General features: G+C 33.5%; 1 protein-coding gene across 2 annotated transcripts in view; it reads left to right on the top strand.

Moving 5' to 3' along the window:
• SCN7A (sodium voltage-gated channel alpha subunit 7) overlaps window positions 1-20,034 on the top strand; it is an 80,488-nt gene that overhangs the window by 21,837 nt on the left and 38,617 nt on the right. For both annotated transcript variants that reach the window (XM_058549176.1, XM_058549175.1), the window contains exons 4-11: window positions 269-381; window positions 723-812; window positions 1,876-2,004; window positions 4,024-4,115; window positions 9,288-9,494; window positions 13,022-13,091; window positions 14,836-14,977; window positions 19,205-19,408. In XM_058549176.1, coding sequence (XP_058405159.1) covers window positions 269-381; window positions 723-812; window positions 1,876-2,004; window positions 4,024-4,115; window positions 9,288-9,494; window positions 13,022-13,091; window positions 14,836-14,977; window positions 19,205-19,408 — 1,047 coding nt within the window. The remainder of the gene's footprint in view (window positions 1-268; window positions 382-722; window positions 813-1,875; window positions 2,005-4,023; window positions 4,116-9,287; window positions 9,495-13,021; window positions 13,092-14,835; window positions 14,978-19,204; window positions 19,409-20,034) is intronic.

Here is a 20,034-nt window from a genome sequence, read left to right as displayed (position 1 = left end):
AGACTTCAGGAATGGTGTGTGGCAAATGGCATTTTTAGGTAGAACACAGGCAAAAAAAAAAAAAGTAGTAGGTAAGCCTAAATATCAATGAAAAGAGTTTTTAAAAAAACCTTTCCATTTGATTTAGTCTGTAAAAGAATATCAAAATATAAGAAAGGTAGAAGTGTTAAATTCATGACTGAAATGATCATTGGCAATATGTTGCATAATTGATGAGATTATAGTTCTTAGTTCTAATTTCACTTGATGTTCTTTTTTCCTCTTCCAGACTTTCATGGTATTAAATAAAAAGAGAACAATCTTCAGATTCAATGCTACCTGGTGTACATTGTCTCCTTTCAGTACAATTAGAGGAACAACTATTAAGATTTTGGTACATCCATATCCTTTTCTATTGGCTTTAGACTGCACTAATATCAAATGCAACTATTCTATTCAAACATTGCTGCAGTCTTTTTCTCTTTTGAATTGATATTTGATTTTAGGTCATATTGAAATCTAGATTATAATTGCAATGTATTCCATATTTGAAAATACATTTAAAATACATCTTCTAGTACACACAGCAGTAGTAAATATTATTAATTTTCAATATGAATAGTGTATATTTTTTGACACTTGAGAAACTATTTTATCTCATATGTGTATATACATATAAACACATTATAGAAACATAATTTCCAATATTATTTATTATCCATTATTCCTTGACTGTAACCTACCTTTTTCCGACTTTTAATTTTAATTAGTGTCCTGATTGACTGCATATTTATGACCATGACTGATTTGCCAAAATGGTGGCCAGCATTACAGTAAGTTACATAACTTTATTATACATAATCTTATATATTATTTTATATTTAACACATTGTATTACAGCACATTGTATACTACATATTATAACAGTGTACAATTTAATACTTATATTTTATATATAATGTTCATTGTACATAATATAATATTTATACACATACCACAATTAATGAATTTTCCACATAAAAACAAATATACATATATGTCAATTAATCAATTTTGACATTTTTCTACCTTTCATTATTCTTAATTGGATTTTAAATGTCTCTATTTCCCAACATGTTAGGTTAACATGATATAAACATTTGAGTCTTTAGCTGTATGTTTCTGTCTACGGTATCATACAAATGAGGTTTTATTTTAAAGTTAATTACTAATAATTAATATAATATTTCAGTGCCTCAGATTTTCTTTACTATTGCAATCCCTACCTGATTTGCTTCAAACTCAAATAACTCATTCCTTTCCATTCTTTAAGAAAGTCATTTCTTTTTCTAACTTTCTGTTCTACTTCTCCTCTCTTTCCTGAAAGATGTATTTGACTTGCATTCGACTACAATGATGGACAGACTCATTAGATTTTCTAGGGGAGAAGGCTTTCTTGATGCTACCTCTCAGTCTTTAATTTTACTCTTAAAACTAGCTGACTTTGGAAGATAAATATAATACTGATTCACCATAAAAATCCTTGTATATGCATATAATAAAATTAGTTCTTTCATACTCCTTTACAATTCAGTTAGCTATTGTGTGATTCCCAATGTGGAATAAATTTAATATTTGATATTTTCATCATTTACCTAAATATATAATGAAGACTATAACCCTGAGCTAGGACTTGTTGAAAAAATTGATAGTCATATTTCATGGTTAATGCCATAAGACATAGCACATTCTAGAAGCCTTATCTAAAGCCCTATCCTATGGTTCAAGGGGCACATGCTTTTTTGATTATTCCCTGCTAGGTTGATTGGTTGTAAGATAGTTATCATAGACATAGTATTTCAGAGCTAACAATGTATTATTCTCACTTGTAACGTATATATGAAAATTTTTCTGCAGGAATACTTTGCTTGGCATTTACACATTTGAAATACTTGTAAAACTCATTGGAAGAGGCATCTGGGCAGGACCTTTTTATTTCTTTGGTGATCCCTGGAACTGGCTTGATTTCAGTGTAACTTTATTTGAGTGAGTATTCTTTAAGTTGCAAACATCTTAATACCTTGCTAAGCAAATGCTTTTCATAAAGAAACATTGAGATTGACAGAGTTTTCTGCCTACAAAAATTCTACGAATAAAGAGTATTTCATAAATCATAGTCACAGTGAGTTCTCTCAGACAGCTCCAACTGTCCTCAGAATATGCAATAAAAATGAAAGGATGAAAGGAATGGGATATTACCTCTGTTTACTATCTGAAGCAAAAACGATAGAGGTTGAATTTTTACATTTCAAGTGATTGTTTTGGTGAACAGAAAATCTGCTGGAGACTTAGGAGAGGATCCAAGCATATTCGATTCTGTCTCCAATCTGCATTTTATTTACCTGCATCGCTTAAGACCGGTAAATATACTAGATATCAGAATAAGATTTTTTTAATTTTTTTTTATTTTTTTATTTGTGAGGAAGATCAGCCATAAGCTAACATCCACGCCAATCCTCTTTTTGCTGGGGAAGACGGACCCTGGGCTAACATCTGTGCCTATCTTTCTCGACTTTATATGGGACACCACCACAGCATGGCCTGACAAGTGGTGCATCGGTGTGCCCCCAGGATCTGAACCCCAGGCCTCCAGCAGCGGAGCGCGCGCACTTAACCGCTACACCACAGGGCCGGCCCCCAGAATAAGATATTGTAAACAAATGCACACACATTTTCTAGAGTGTTATATTAACTTCTAATGATTTACATGTGTGTTTATTTTCCAATGCTTCTATTTAGTGTACTCTGTTTTATGGCTAAGGAAATGATCACTGGCATCAAACTCCTGTTAAAATAATTTAAAATAGGGCCAGCCCAGTGGCATAGTGGTTCATGCACTCCGCTTTGGCGGCCCAGCGTTCACAGGTTTGGATCCTGGGCATGAACCTACACACTGCTCATCAAGCCATGCTATGGCAGCACCCCACATACAAAATAGAGGAAGATTGCACAGATATTAGCTCAGTGACAATCTTCCTCAAGCAAAAAGAGGAAGATTGGCAACAGATGTTAGTTCAGGGACAATCTTCCTCACCAAAAATGCTACTACTAAAAATAATTTAAAACCATATTCTATTATAGATTTTGGGTCAATTTTTTGAAAAAGATATAACCTTTATAAAGATCATAATCAGTGTCTGTCATGTTGTAGGCAATCAAAAAATAGTAGCTAATATCATTGAAATTATTATCATTACTACTTCTACTATTATTAGCATTATTTCTGCTGTTACTGTTGCTGTTAGCAAACACTTAGCTAATACTTAGATAGCCCTTAGTGTGTGACACGTTTTCTTCTATGCACTTTACATATATTAATTTATTCACTCCCCACAAAAAGCCTCAGAATTGCAAAGTATTATTATTCCCATTTTACTTTTGAGGAAACTGAGGCAAGAAAGATTAAGCAATTTTTCCATGTCACACAGCTAGAAAATAGTGGAGCCTGGATTTCTACACAGCCAATATGGCTACTGAGTCTGTGCCCTTAACCACCTTCTTCTATTATCACCAGCACCATTATCATCATCATCATCATCATTACCATCACCGTTATCATCATCATCCCCATCATCCTCATCTTCCTCCTCATCATCATGATTATCATCATCATCATCAGATGTTTAAATACTTAAAATGAAGCTCCTTCCTTTAAAAAACTATGAATTTTCTTATTTTTAAATATCTTTTCATTAATTAGATAACAAAATATTTATGAACACAATATAAAGTTTTTGATATGGAATTAAGAGTACTCACAGTGTCAAAATTCTATAAACTCTCATAATTTTTTCGTGGATTAATATTTACCTGGCTACCTTGCACTTTGTAAAGCAATCTTTATCTTCCGATCAATAATTAAACTATTTGCAAAATGGAATATCGAAAGAAAGGGAAATGTTTGGATATATGGTTTAAAAAATAAGTTTCAAAGAGTATAAAAAGCTAAAGATAAGTAGCATAGACTCAATATGACTTCTAAATAACTCTAATTTAATTCCACAGACATATAACAAGATACTCACCTCTAAACTTCATTCTACTATTTAGAATTACAAGAAATTTGAGAATTTTGAAAATTATTCCTTTAAACCAAGGTAAGAAATGGCATTGAATTCCTTTTCTTCATTGTGTTTTGTATACTCCCGTATATTCATTTGAACTCCCCTGTTATTCCTTGGAGAAATATTAAATTGAACAATGTTTCAGCTTTGAAATCAATGAATTATCTGATCTTTAAATTTATTTCACTCCAGGAAAGGCCAGAAAAAAATATTGACTGTTTTTTATTTGACTGTTAATTATTTGAGATGGGTGTAGAGATCACAAAGTGTAGAGATCAAGCAAAATAAATTATTTTTCTATTTTTTCTTATTTACTTATTCTTACTTAAATATGAACTTATAAAATTGTCCTTAGACTTCTGAGTGAAACTCCAGTCTAGACAGATATCTAATCTGCCTTCTTTTCCTCGTTGCATTGAAAAACCAGTTGAAATGAACAAAATAATGTAAAATAAGAGAAATTCTCTTTTGCTCTGTGCACTTGGATAGGGTGCGTTCCACATGCCACAAAGTTCAAGGAGGTTCTGCTAAATAAGGTATAGCTGTGACCACATTGATAGAAGATGCTGAGGACTGATTTACAGCTCCCATTCCTGAATATGGCCTAGAGAATCCCACCAATACCTTCTAATTTCTTGTTCAGAATATATAAAAATAATCAGATTGGAACAACTCTACTCAGAGTTTTTTTGGCTGCTATGAGTCAGAAGTATCATGGAATAGTCAGATCAATAAACCCAGGGGGAGGTATGATAAGACCAAAAATAATATCTGCAGGCAAATTTTTTCCACTGGAACACCATGAAGAAGGCCAGACACATGCACACTGTGTCCTTGGAGTCCAGGCTGGGCAAAACAGCAAGAAGACTGGGGAGTGCGGTGACGGATGCATATACCTGTGGATATACTAAAACGTTGACCTGTACACATTAAACGGGTGAACTGTATAGTTTATGAATTATATCTCAGTAAAGCTGTTTAGTAAAAATGGTCTATAGCATGGCAGCATCACCAAACCCAGTGAAGAAACCAGCAGTGAGAGTAACCCTGCTAAGAATTTCCGTAGTCCTAATTCCCTTACTACTCTCCTGAAATTACTAGAACATAAAATTGCATCACCTGCATCTTGATCTTAGGATCAGAAGTAAGATTATAGAAGAAATCAGGTAAATCCAAGTTAATACAAGAAAAATATACTCACTGGAGTTGGGAGCACGCAGGCTGGTAGGAACTGCTCTTTTTTTCAAGGGGGAAAAGAATCAAGACGCATACCAGCAATATCGAGTGTATGACAACAGTTTGCAGTCCAGAAAGAGAAACATATTATTTAGGAAAATGAAAATAATCCTCTTTTTTTTCCTTTAAAAATAATGTTCTAAAGAATAGACGCAAGCATAAAAAATCATCTGTTTTGTAGTCCCAACAGAAGAACCTAGACTCTCTCAAGCGGAAGGTGAAAATGAGGTAATAAAACAGACAAAAATACCTTTAGGACAAAAAAGTGATAAAAATTATAATACCCTTGGTGAATATTCAATGGTAATAGAAGCAGTAAAATATAGTATTATCTGTATAGTATTATGTCATAGTAAAATGAAACCACTTGTGTAAAAAATAACTGGAGAAGTTCTATATTACTCCAGTAGAACCAAAAATGGGATGGATTCACGAAAGAGAGAAAACTAAGTTCCATCTTATGGATAATTGGTGATCCTAAAAAAGAGACCAGAATAAATGTAAAAGACAAATTATTAAAAAATACACTAAAAGATTTTTTTGAAATCCCTTAACTTGAGAAAGACCATAGTCACAAGTGGAAAAGGCTCAGCTTATACTAGATGAAAAACTAAAAGATACACTTAGACATATTATAAAATTTTGTAAATTTAAAGTATTAAAGGATAAAAATATTATAAAAACCCAGTAAGCAAAAATGCAAAAAAAAACAGCTTTTGGTTATCCTTAGCCCTGTTGGTAATATTAAACATAATATTAAGATCCTTAGGCCTCTTGGTAATATTAAACATGAGTTGCTTGGGGGAAGTGTAGGCAGCAAGGTTGTGACACCAGAATTCTATACCTGTCTGTCATTCATATGTGAAGTCAACAGAAAGATATTCCCAGCCATGCAAGAGTTCTGAAATTTCACAGGTATATCTTTCCTGAATATCTGCTGAAAAACGAAAGTATGAAAATAAAATATTCAACAATGGGAAGATTTAGTACCAACAGTAATCACCATGAACTCTGAAATCATTTCAACAGAGAATGAATTCCAAATTACTATTGTTAGTGGGTTGTAAAACAGAATGCAAATATTATAAATCAGAAGTTATAACGTGGACATCTTTAAGTCAGGCATAGTCATCTGAGTCCCCTCCACTCCCTACTTGCATGAATTTCTGTTTCTTCACAAGTCTTTGTAAGGATTTGAATCTCACTTTTCCTGTAAATCATGAAAGATAATATACAATGCAAAATACATAAAATTCAACAATTATAACTAGATCAGAAGTCCTAACTTACATTAAAAAAAACTGAGAAGTGGGAAAAGAGAAATATGAGAAAGTAAATATGGTTATTTCCTTATCTTATATGGTGAGACTATAGTAGATGCAGTTTTATTTTTTATGTGGAGAATACATGTTTGTTCAACATAAGAACTGAAGTTTGATACAGGTTCTCAAAATAGATATATTTTATCTAAAATGCTAGAGGAAAAAAGAAAGAAATTAGTTTACTTAGGAAGGATAGGATAGTAAATCATTTAGGGAATATAAAAATCAAAAAACAAAATGGTAAAGGCCAATCCAACTAGAAAGCCAATTTATGAAAATAAATACAATTCGGTTAAATTTTTCTGTCAAGATGTAGAGACTTTAATATTAAATGAGAAATAAATGAAACTCCACAAGAGATATACCTAAGCTAAAACAAAATGAAAGTTTAAAAATTGGGCCGGCCCTGTGGCTTAGCAGTTAAGTGCGCGCACTCCACTGCTGGCGGCCCGGGTTCGGATCCCGGGCGTGCACCGACACACCACTTCTCCGGCCATGCTGAGGCCGCATCCCATATACAGCAACTAGAAGGATGTGCAGCTATGACATACAACTATCTACTGGGGCTTTGGGGGAAAAAAAATAAATAAATAAAATTTAAAAAAGAAAAATAAAAAAAAAGAAGGGGAAAGTTATACCAGGAAAGCAAAATTGCAAATTACAGATAACAGTGAAAATTATTAATAAATTTGATTTTGTAAAATTTGATGGTGACTTGTTTTGCTTGCAAACAAACTGTCACCAGTGAAGTGAAGCTCCACAAGGAACTACACACACACACACACACACATTCTTATTTAAGAATTATTATTCTTAAAAATAATTCTAACAAAACAATATGAAAAAAATTTTTTCAGTAGAAAAATATACAGAGGACTCATGACAGTTACCAAATAAAAAATACATAGTGCAAATATACATATTTTAAAAGTTCATTATGATAATCACAGAAATTACATCAAAGTAAAATGATCCCATATTTCTTCTAATAAATTGGCAATAATATTTTTTCAGATGTCCCAATTTTGTGAAGGCTTGACTACATATTTATAGCCTTTGGTTTATACACTGGTTCAACTTCTCTTGAAAACAATTTGAACATATATGTCAATACTTAAATATGGTCATATATTTTAATACAGAAATTCCATTTCTAATGTAGCACTTAAAAAAGACTGCATATAGCAAAAACAAACTAATAGTCTAATTCCAAGTGACAAAAGTAGGCTATAAACATGTATTTCAGTATGTTAGCAATTAAAATCATATACTTAATCTACGTATCACATTTCTTTAACCACAAGAATAACTTTATTTCAACCCTATCCTAATACACTCAAGAAATCCAATCATCTGAGGAGGTCATTTAAAAAAAATGGATTTTCAATTCTTACAATAATATATGAAATAGGCATTATTATCCTCATTTTAAAGATAATAAAATGGAGGCATAGAAATGTTGATAACTGGCTCAGCATCACAGAGCTAATATATTCTCACCCATTGTTGAGCTGAGCAGTTATTAGAATCCTAAAGGTAAACAGACCAACAAATAAGAAGAGAGCAAGGGAAAAAAAGAAGGAAGAAAGGAAGGAAAGGTGGAAGAGAGGAAGGGAAATTAATAGTATTTTCATCTATGAAGTATAGTTATGTTATTTTTGTTTTTTGTTTCTTGTTTTCTATGTTTTCAGAATTGAGCATGTATTATTTCATAATTAGAAAAATGATTGTTCTAAAATAAAGGCAGCTTTAAGGTTGAATTCTCGATTAGTAAGTATTCTGATATAAATACAGCCTACATATATCACAGTTGTGTGTTACTCTCATTCCTAATCATTAAAACTTTTTCATGTTTTACTTAATCAGCTCCAAAAATTAATTCTTAAAAAGTTAATGAAAGATTGTGTAGAATACTGCTATTTCAAACTAATTCGTGTTTCAACATTTCAACCCATTTTGATTTATAATGCTATTGCTTTACTTATTCTTTTTTTTAACAGATTTATTTATTTATTTATTTATTTATTTGTGAGGAAGATCAGCCGTGAGCTAACATCCATGCTAATCCTCCTCTTTTTGCTGAGGAAGACCGGCTCCGAGCTAACATCTATTGCCAATCCTCCTCCTTTTTTTTTTTTCTCTCCCAAAGCCCCAGTAGATAGTTGTATGTCAATAGTTGCACATCCTTCTAGTTGCTGTATGTGGCATGCGGCCTCAGCATGGCCGGAGAAGCGGTGCGTCAGTGCGCGCTGAGGATCCGAACCTGCTGCCAGTAACAGAGCGCACGCACTTAACCTCTAAGCCACGGACCAGCCCTACTTATTCTTATAAACAATGGTGATTGGTATGAAAAGCAGTAACTAAGAGAGAAAGCCTGTTCTTTGTGTAGTAAAGAGGAACAGACAAACAGCTAATTTTAAAATATTGTGTCTAAATTATTTTTTCAGGTGTAATAAATTAGAAATAACACAGAAACCTCAAAGTTTGGATTTTTATTCATTTTATTTATTAGACCTAGATAATGATGAATTAGATTATAAAACACAAAGCTATTGATTTCAACGGAGTATACGTTTGCCATGGGAGAAGTTTGCTAATGCTGCTTTACTAAGATATTTTATTTTACCAAAAACAAATCTCTTTTCAGGTCTGAAGTCTTTTGTAGGGATCCTGATCCATTGCTTGAAGAAACTTACTGGAGTCATTATCCTAACTCTGTTTTTTCTGAGCCTGTTTTCTCTAATTGGGATGGGGCTCTTCATGGGTAACCTAAAGCATAAATGTTTGCGATGGCCCCGAGAAAATGAAACTGAACCCCGGCACAACAGAACTGGTAACCCATATTATATTCGAGGTAAGATTAACATGCCATCTATGTCAAAAGATTAGAATTTTTCTTAACAGCAGAGCAGTCTTCACTGAAATGCTGACCATGCAACTTCAGAACAAATTCCATGTCAGAACAAACTTCGTGTAAATGCTGTAACTATGCTCGAGTACTCATTTGGATCAGTTTCATTTATCAGGATCGCAAAGTTCCAATCTTCAGACAGTTAAATTAGCAAAACTTAAGTTTGGAATTGCTGAATTTTGCAAATTTTATCCTTTAAAAAATAAATAAAGGGGCCGGCCCGGTGGCGCAAGCGGTTAAGTGCGCGCGCTCCGCTGCGGCGGCCCGGGGTTCGCTGGTTCGGATCCCGGGTGCGCACCGACGCACTGCTTGGTAAGCCACGCTGTGGCGGCGTCCCATATAAAGTGGAGGAAGATGGGCACAGATGTTAGCCCAGGGCCGTCTTCCTCAGCAAAAAAAGAGGAGGATTGGCGGATGTTAGCACAGGGCTGATCTCCTCACAAAAAATAAATAAATAAATAAATAAATAAATAAATAAATAAATAAATATGACCAAAGTCTTATTTGCAATTTCATCAGAGTAGAATCCTTATGAAACTACCTTTCTTCCATAAAGTTATTTAAAATATGAATTTAAGTTTACTTATTAGAAATTTTGGGGTGACCCTATAAATCAAAAAATGGCCTACATCATAGAAATTCTTACTGTTGTTGGATTTCAGTTACTGCTGTTCATTTTAAATGCTTTGAGTTATACTTTGGTAAATAATGAAAATATTTGGGCTAATAGAAATAATGCCAAGTAAGTATTGCTTAGCTGTTATGCACAAGTAACTCGCATGCCTGATCCCATATCTTCACTATAATCCTGCAGCGGAGACATAAACAACCCCTGTGACAAACGAAGAAACGGAAGTTCAGAGCAAGTCAGTGAATGTTCCAGCATACTGGAACTACTCTGTGGTAAAACTAGCATTCTAACCAAGCTCAATCTGGCTTTAAAACCCATTCCTTTTTCACCAGGCCATACACTTTTGTTGGATTTTTATCTCATACTAAAATTATCAGATCCTTTCTGACAGTATTTAGAAAAAAATAAAAGCATATATATATTTTTAAGCTGTACAGCATGATGGTTTGATTTACATATATTGTGAAATGATTACCACAGTAGGTTCAACTAACATTCTTCACCCCATATAGATACAATAAAAGGAAAAGAAAGAAGAATAAAGGAAAACAAATATTCTCCTTGCGATGAGAACTTTTAAGATTTACTCTCTTAGCTTTCCTATATATCATACAGCAGTGTTAGCTGTAGTCGTCATTTTGTACATTACCTCCCTAGTCTCATTTATCTTGTAACTGGAAGTTTGTACCTTTTGACCACCTTCCTCCAATTCCCCCTCCCCCTTACCCTCACCTCGGGTAACCACAAGTCTAATCTCTTTTTCTATGAGTTTGGGTTTTTTTGTTTTTTTGGTTTTTAGATTCCACATATAAGTGAAATCATATAGTATTTATCTTTCTCTGTCTGACTCATTTCACTTAGCATAATGCCTTCAAGGTCCATCCATGTTGTCACAAATGGTAGGACATCCTCATTTCTTGTGGCTGAATAATATTCCGTTATATACATGAGCCACAATTTCTTTACTCATTCATCCATCAATGGACAGTTAGGTGTTTAATGTCTTGGCTATTGTAAATAATGCTGCTATAAACATGGGAGTACAGATATTTTTTGTTAGTATTTTTGTTACATTTGGATATATTCCCAGAAGTGGAATTGCCAGATCACGTGGTAGTTCTGTTTTTAATTTTTTGAGGATCCTCCATACTGTTTTACATAGTGGTTGTACCAATTTACAATCCCATCAGTAGTGCATAAGGGTTCTCTTTCTCCACATCCACACCAGCATTTGTTATCACTTGTCTTTTTGATGATGGCCCTTCTAACAGGCATGAGGCGATATCTCGTTGTGGTTTTAATTTGCATTTCCCTAATGACTAGTGATGTTGAGCATAAAAGCATATTTTTCAACTAATAAAAATGAAGTGTTGCTGAATCTTATGTAGTCCTACATTAATTTTATTTATACTTTGTATTTAATAAGTTCTAAAACATATCTTAAATTTTACTCATTGGTTTACTCATAATATGATTATGATGCAAGTAATACAAAATTGTTAGTATCTGAGTATGTGAAATGTTTCCTTATTATATGTGTCTATTTCATGGTCCTAATTCTGTGGTAGGACACCAGGAGGGGGATGTTAGATCTTAGATTCCAACTGAAATACCTCCCTTTGGTTTCTTTGATGTTGTAACAAAATATGCTAGTTATTTTAAAAACAAACAAATTTTGCTACTTCACTGGTTATTGCTAAGAAAACAGAGTCAGGTTCTTTTCATCTTTGTTAAATTACAATATTGTATTCTAAAGAAATCACTTTTTAAAGATTACCAATTCTAGCCATTCCATGTCCTCAAATAACATGCTAGAAATTGCTGAAAATATCATATTTGTAAAACATTATTTGACCTAATTGCTATGTCATAGTCCTTGTATTTAGAAAGCACTTGGGACTGCCCAGTTCTACTAATGTCAAATTTCATTTGGTTTTTGACTGCCATTCAAAAGATTTGATCAGTGGTTCCTATATATGACTTAAAAATTCCTCTAAAATTATTTTAGGTGACAAATTAAAGTGATATTATTTGAGATTGGAGCAATTCAATTTTGTAGGTATATATATATACAATTTTGCATATATATATTTGTATGTGTATATATATGTGTGCTCTGTACATGTGTATATATACACACACACACCCTCAGGACTGATCTCATGGGTTTGATCTCTGTGATTTGAATTCAAAACCTAAAAAACCAATGTTTTTGCATGCATGTTCCCAACTCTGGTGACTGATAGCTATAAATACACAATCTGCATTTTGATTGACAACAGGTAAGGATACCTGGATAAATTCTATGGGCTATGACTCCGATTAGCTTGGGTTGTGTGATGGAAATTAGTTGATATCAGGGCAAGTAATCGACACTGGATGCTCCACGGAGAAAAATAAGCTTCAAAGTGGGAAGAGAATGGAAATTAAACGCAGAGACAGAAAAATCTGGTCTTCTGCTCAGGAAGATCATCAGGGAAAAACCCTGGAAGAAGAGGATTTCAGCTTTCAAACAGATTAGTCTTGGGAATTTCTCCTTTGAAGTCTGCTCACACCTGGCTGATTATATTCATTTTCCTGAATTCTAATTTTGAAAGGGATTCTCCTCTTTCTATGCTGAGCTTTGTCGCCTTTGGGGCAGTGAAGTAGGTGAATTGCCAGAGTTCTTTTGGCCTGTGCATCAGACGTTGGATAGCCTCCTAGATAAAAAAGGCTGGGCTATCTGCTCCTTCCTTCTCACTGGAGAGAGAGATTGCTCATCTGTACAGATTTAAATAATTTCAGATATGCTGTTTACTCAAGATTAGGTAAAGAATATCATTTCTTTCTTATTTTTCAGAAACAGAAAACTTTTATTATTTAGAAGGAGAAAGGTATGCTCTCCTTTGTGGCAACAGAACAGATGCTGGGTAAGTGGTGTTAATGTTCTATCAAGTCAGTATCACCAATCAGTAGTATTTATTGAATGATTATTGCCTTATGATGATTCCCATTTGATTGCATTATCTCATTTTATCATCAAAACTATGGTTAGAAGTGTACAATATGGAATACTGTTAATCCAGTTTCACAGTAAAAAGTGATAGACAGACTAGTTAAATGATTTATTCAAGATCAAGAAGTTAGTAATGGCAGAGCTGGAACTTAAACAAGGATCTGATTGTCTGTATTCAGTGTGCCCCAGAGCTGGTGAGGATTATAAAGAAAAACAATATAGTCTTTTCTTTGGCCAGAAACCTTTGAAGAAAAGAACTAGTAAAGATATGCTATTTCACTTATTTATGGCTTGTATATCTTTTATGGTTATAATTTATGTTAACAAAAAGCTTATTGTTCTCAAAAATGGTACTTATAAATAATTCTTCAGGGAGATGATGAAACTCTTAAGTATTATTGTCTTATAATTTCAGATGAAGATATCAGAAAATAGAAATAGAGTGCTTCTCAGCAGTACTATGACTTACGTAATTCCTTATGTTACTTTCCTCAGCTGGGATGACTTGACACCCATCTGTAGGCTCAGCTCTTTCATAGGCTCTGGGCCCCAGACTGACAAAAGGCACATGGTGAGAGAGGAGCATGAGTAATGTAGTTTAGTTGTATTCAGGTGATTTGGCCATTTTGTCACTTGCTCAACTGTTTGCCCAGCTACTGCTGAGATTCTATTCTATTTTCACGTCCAAATTGTGAATCCATCTCATTGTGTCTACGCCATCCCACTCTAGCTCACCCTTTTTGTGGACATCCCAAACTCAAATATGACCTCAAATGCTTGGAAATTATCTGGTCATGGGGATAATCAGAATCAGATTGATATATTTCAAGGCAGAAGAGAAAGTCACACAATGTTGCACCTGTAGCCATCATACTTTGCTGCATGGTAAAATATCCCAAAAGTTAGTGCCTTAAGACAAGGACAAAAATTCATTCGTTCAGATTCTGTGGGTCAGCAATTTAGCAACCTCAATGCACAAGTACTTTTTAAACCTCTGTTTGTATCACATTTGTTAACCACTAACAAATGTCTGAAACAAGTCTCATGGCCAAAGCCAGAATAATGTCGGAGGGAGCTACACAAGGGTGTGGATAGAGGGAAGCGTAATTTACTGCTACTGTAATAATCAACCACAACATCCGAGCCCCCAATAGATAAAAGTATGAAGACTCCATGAAAGGAGATGAAATAAATATTTAATCTGATCTTTCTACCAAAATGCAAGTACTGCTTGTAAATTATTGATGTGATAAATGTTTTCTCACTCTTAAATAATGGGATCTCAGGGTTTGAGGTGAGATCATTTGAAAATTAAACCCTCAACTACTGCGGTTCTATTTTTATCAGTGTTATTTTCCATCAGTTGTTCTTTCACTTTGATATTGGGTAGTAAAGAAATCTTTAACAAAGGCTTGGCAAAAGCCATTTGTGAGGCCATTTTTTCTGTTAGCTTAATTAACAACTCTTCGCTTATATCAATATAAAATCTAAGTTATTTGCAGCTTTTTTACTGGGAATTGTTTGGGAGGAGACCAGTTACTCCCTGTGGAAAAGGGAGACCGTTATTATTCAGGGGCAGGTGTTCTATATTTATGATTTGGACATAATCTTACCGTCATCTAAGAGTAAGCGGTTTTTCCTTTCTTTGTCTTCTTTAGTCAGTGTCCTGAAGGGTATGTGTGTGTAAAAGCTGGCATAAATCCTGATTCTGGATACACAAATTTTGACAGTTTTGGCTGGGCCTTCTTTGCTCTGTTTCGGTTAATGACACAGGATTACCCTGAAGCACTTTATCACCAGGTGAGAACAGAGAGAATCCGCACTGCACGTTAAGAGTGGTGCCATGTTCTTCCCTTCTAAAATGATGGTCAAATGTAATGTAGTTTATTAAATTTTTACATGGAGAAGAATTTGAGGACAGAAGAAAAGAGAACCAGAGTTGTTGAATGTCAAACCAAATGCTAACATTGTGCCCAAGTCTATGCTCTTTTGTACGATAGCTCATTTAGTCTTTGAATCAATCCTACAAGGTCAATACATACATATATATACATATATATATATATATATATATATATATATATATATATCTGCTTTTTATATGAAGACACTAAGGTCAGAGCAGTTGGGTAACCTCCCCAAACTTACAACGTATGTATCTGCCCGAGATCACTGTCCTGCTCTGTGATATCATACATGTGATATTAACTAAGTAAAGAGCATTTCTAGGTACTAATTATTTAGTCAAAAAATTTGAACCTATGAGATTACCATGTATTAAGCAATTATTTATGGAATGCCTACAATGTACTATTTCTTTTCAATTCTTCTATTTCTTCTCATTCCCCTTTAAAATTCAATCATGCTCCAGTTATAATAACAGAAGACTTGCTTTTAGGGGATTTGAAATCCAAATTCTGAGAGTCTGTCTTCATAACTGATGATTTGTGGGCCATAGTTTCTCAGAAAGATATAATACTCATTAAAATGGAGATTCAGTTTTTCTTTTAAGAGTTTTACCACAGAGTATGCAATGTTATTTTAGCAGCATAGTTAATATCAAAAGATATTAGATGAAATAAATAAATTACTTTAAACTCCAGAAGTATTTACAGTGGAAGGAGAGCATTCTTTTTTTAAACACACACATCATACTTTTTGTAATTGGATAGATAAATTATGGTGTGTGTGTGTGTGTGTGTGTGTACAGGCCATTAATAATGATAAGATTATGTAATATATTTTTGGCACAAATGTACATGATATATTATTAAATGGAAATCAAGTGAACTAAACATACATGTAGTACAGTTATATTTCTAGTAAAAGAAGTACATGAAAATATTAGAAGTGACATTTTTTCTTTATGCAAACTATATTTTTCTAATTTTGTAAGATTAATATTTATATTATTTCCCAAACTTTTTCCTCCTCCACAACACTAGGAACTTCTTATTTCTAAAATAATCTTATCTTGTAATCCTCCTTCTAAAAATCCTTCAGTGGTTTCCAAATTCCTATGGGATGAAGTTTCCGTAAGAACTGGGAGATACTCTCCAGATTTATTTCCTAACAATATCCTAATATATACTCTCTGCTTTATTTGAGTATAAAAAAGACTTGCTGTTTCCTCAATGAGCTTTTCCCATAATTTCTTGTTTCAGTATATGTTGTACCTTCCACCTAAATTCAAATTTCTTTCTGTCTTCAGTCTCACACCTCAAATTCATGCCTGAAAGCCAAATTTCTTCTTTGAGCTTTTCCTCAAGACCTCTTTTCAAAGTTAGGCATATCCTCTGCCGGAACTCCGCAGTACCCTATAATTGCCTCTGACAGTGGTTATTTTAATTGTTTGTTCAGCTCTTCCTCCCACTAAGAGATCTACTACCTAAGAAGAAGTGTTTTGTCTTATTCTAATTTTTGTGTTCTTAGCATCTAACACATAGAAATGCTTAATGAAATTTTAATAAACAAAAAATCTAAGTGAATATTTATGGATTATGTCACTTTATATAACAGCAAATGTCTTGCCTTTATTTACAGCCCTCAAAGTATGTTAGCTAATTTTCTTGGTAGCATTGGCTTAGAGGAAATCCTTTCCCACTACCAGTGAAGTGAGCAATCAGTTTGGGAGTGCCTGGTGTTGGAGTCCATATAGGACCTTCATCTTTATTGAACTCTAAGTTTTTAGTAACTAGGGTGAATAACGCTTGCTTTGATTTGGACTGAATTTATACCGTGATCATTGCCCTAAACTAAACTGACTATGGCTAGGGAAATTCAGCAGTTATTCCCAAAGAGTACAGCTCATGTTTTGGAGAATATAATGCTTCATTCATTCAACAAATATTTATTTGATCCAAGTACTGTTTGATGCACTATGTGTACAAAAATGAAGAAAGCCAAGTGTCAATCTTCATGGAATGGAGTTATGGTTAACAATAGTTAATGTGTATTGCATATTTGCCATGGGCGAAGATCTTTGCATGCATTATTTCATTTGATTTTCATAACAAACCTATCATATGGGGGCTATAATTGGCCCCAATTTTATACTAAAATGTAATAGAATTTGTGCACTTTTCCATCCTAATAAGAGTGTATACTTTTATCCTCCACCAGCTTCATATGGTGGAAAGAACAAAAGTTGTGGACTCAGGCATTCTCCCATAGCAGTGAAATCTTTAGGAAATCATTTTGCCTATCTAATTTTCATTTCTCTTCTGCATATTGGAAATAATAGTATAGTAAATATCACATAAAGGTGTTGCACAAAATTAATGAGACAATAAACATAAAGTATTTATTTATTTACTGAGGAAGATTAGCCCTGAGATAACATCCGTCGCTAATCCTCCTCTTTTCGCTGAGGAAGACTGGCGCTGGGCTAACATTCATGCTCATCTTCCTCTACTTTATATGGGATGCAGCCACAGCACGGCTTAAGAAGTGGTGCATCGGTCTGCGCCTGGGATCCGAACCTGCAAACCCCAGGCCGCTGAAGCAAAGCATGTGAATTTAACCTCTACTCCACCGGGCCAGCCCTCATAAGGTATTTATTAATGTAGATGGCCTGCAGTATACTACATAATATCTGTTACTGACTCCTGAATGTACTACTGTACATGACAGCTAGTTCAGTGGGAAAAATATTTAACCAAATCCTAAATAGCTGACTCACTAATGGAGTTTATTAAAAATACTTTTAAAGACAAATATACTGGGGCCAGCCCGGTGGCATAGTGGTTAAGTTCAGCGAGCTCCACTTTGGTGGCCTGGGTTTGCAAGTTTGGATCCTGGGAGCAGACCTGCACCACTCATCAAAAGCCATGCTGTGGTGGCAACCCACATACAAAATAGAAGATTGGCACAGATGTTAGCTCAGGGACAATCTTCCTCAAGAAAAAGAGGAAGATTGGCAACAGACGTTAGCTCAGGGGAAATCTTCCTCAGCAAAAAAAGAGCAGGATTAGCAACAGGTGTTAGCTCAGGACCAATCTTCCTCACCAAAAAATAAATAAATAAATAAATAAAGACAAATATACTATAGAATAATAAGAAATTATTTCTGGTTTAATATTAGAAATTCCTATTAATCTGTAAACATTCTTAACTGTTATATCAACACAATATTTTCTGTAAATAATACTTATCTATTAATTCAAATGGATGCTTAAAAATTAAAACTATTCCCATTTTTTTTCTTGAATTTTGTTCATTTACTTTTAATCAATGAGGATAAATCAGTGGACTGTATTTTGGATTGATAATGTCTATTCATAATTTTCTAAATTTTTAAATTTTTTGACCTATCTTAGGTAATAAAAGTAAATAAATATAAATAAATAAATAAATAAAAATTAAAAATGAAATAAAATCAACTCAATGCTCAGATTGGAAATCTAAAATTTTGTATTTTTCTATTCGTTAAGTGACTTCATACGAGTGAACTCTATGACTTTTGCATGTAATTTGCCTAAAAGTTCTTCACCAAAGCAGGTATTCTGACAGATAGGAATATTCCTGTTCCCCACTCCTTTGAATAGACCTGACTGTACCTTGTTGCGATGTTTCCATAAAGTAATGATCAGAAGAAAGTGATCTCCAAACATTCATTCTCTGACTTCATTAAACTTCACATCTTTAAAGAGTCTGCTGCTAAGGACATACTCTTCCATATTCAGACTGCCTAGCTTTCTTTATTGAGAGATCAAAATTTTTTCTTTTCAATATGTTTTTTATATTAATGAAGATATAAAAGTCAAATGCTCACTCTAAATCAATTAAATTACTAAATTCTTCCTTTGGTTTTGTACCATATATTTTATATCTTACATGTATATCTAAAGTTGAAGAGTTTTTTGCTTATTTTTCCAAGTCGAGACAGAACTTAAACTGTCTTGGATTACATTCCACTTATAATTAAATTATTGTCACAACAAAATTTCATTTCTCATTTTAAAATGGGAGATTACAGGAAGACAAATAACGTTTTCCTCTTTTGTCTTATTTTCCCACTTTTCTTAGATCCTTTATGCTTCTGGGAAGGTCTACATGATATTTTTTGTTGTGATAAGTTTTTGGTTTGCCTTTTACATGGCAAGTTTGTTCTTGGGCGTTCTTGCTATGTCCTATGAAGAAGAAAAACAGACAGCTGCTGAAAAAGCTAAGAAGTTTGAACCATTTCAGCAGACTTTAAAAGAATTTCAAGAAGAAAGTGAAGCAGCTGAGGTATAATTTTTTTTTAATATTTCTTAGAATCACAGAGTTTGAGTTATCTTCTCAAGGTCTTGGAGTACATTGCCTTCTACCATATGCTCAATATCTGTGTGTGGTACATGATAAGAAGATGAAAAGTGATTTTAATAAGAGCACTTTTGCTACATAACATTCTTTCCTGAGTGAACTGTGGTAAGAGTGACCAACATCTTTAAAGATTTCTTTAATATATACAATTTTTTTGTTCCTAAAGGTGTGTTACTACCGCTATAAACTATGGATATATTATATCTTTTTCAAATTTGACTTTTCTTAATGCAGGTATAGTTTCTTAATTCAAACATGCTTCAGACACCACATCAGAATTAACTTTGGAAAATTTTAGCATTCAACACAAAGGTGATAGTTTAGAAATCATGAAGTACTAAAAGCATGGATAAAGTACAGTACTCAAGTTGTAAAAAGAGAAAAAATATTCACTTGATTGGCTTTCTAGCTCCTTCAAGAGGAAATGCACTGTGCATCATGATATAGGAAATTATTTTATCCATCGAATAATTAAATCCATGATCAGTAAAACTTAATAAGGTTTTAACTAATTTTCAATTACTTAAGTGTTGTGTTGGAATTTATTTTTA

The sequence above is a fragment of the Diceros bicornis genome, chromosome 10 (genome assembly GCF_020826845.1).
Source record: "Diceros bicornis minor isolate mBicDic1 chromosome 10, mDicBic1.mat.cur, whole genome shotgun sequence".
Lineage (NCBI taxonomy): Eukaryota > Metazoa > Chordata > Mammalia > Perissodactyla > Rhinocerotidae > Diceros > Diceros bicornis.
The sequence above is the reverse complement of the archived record's forward strand: the minus strand, read 5'-3'. Positions and strand labels throughout refer to the sequence as shown.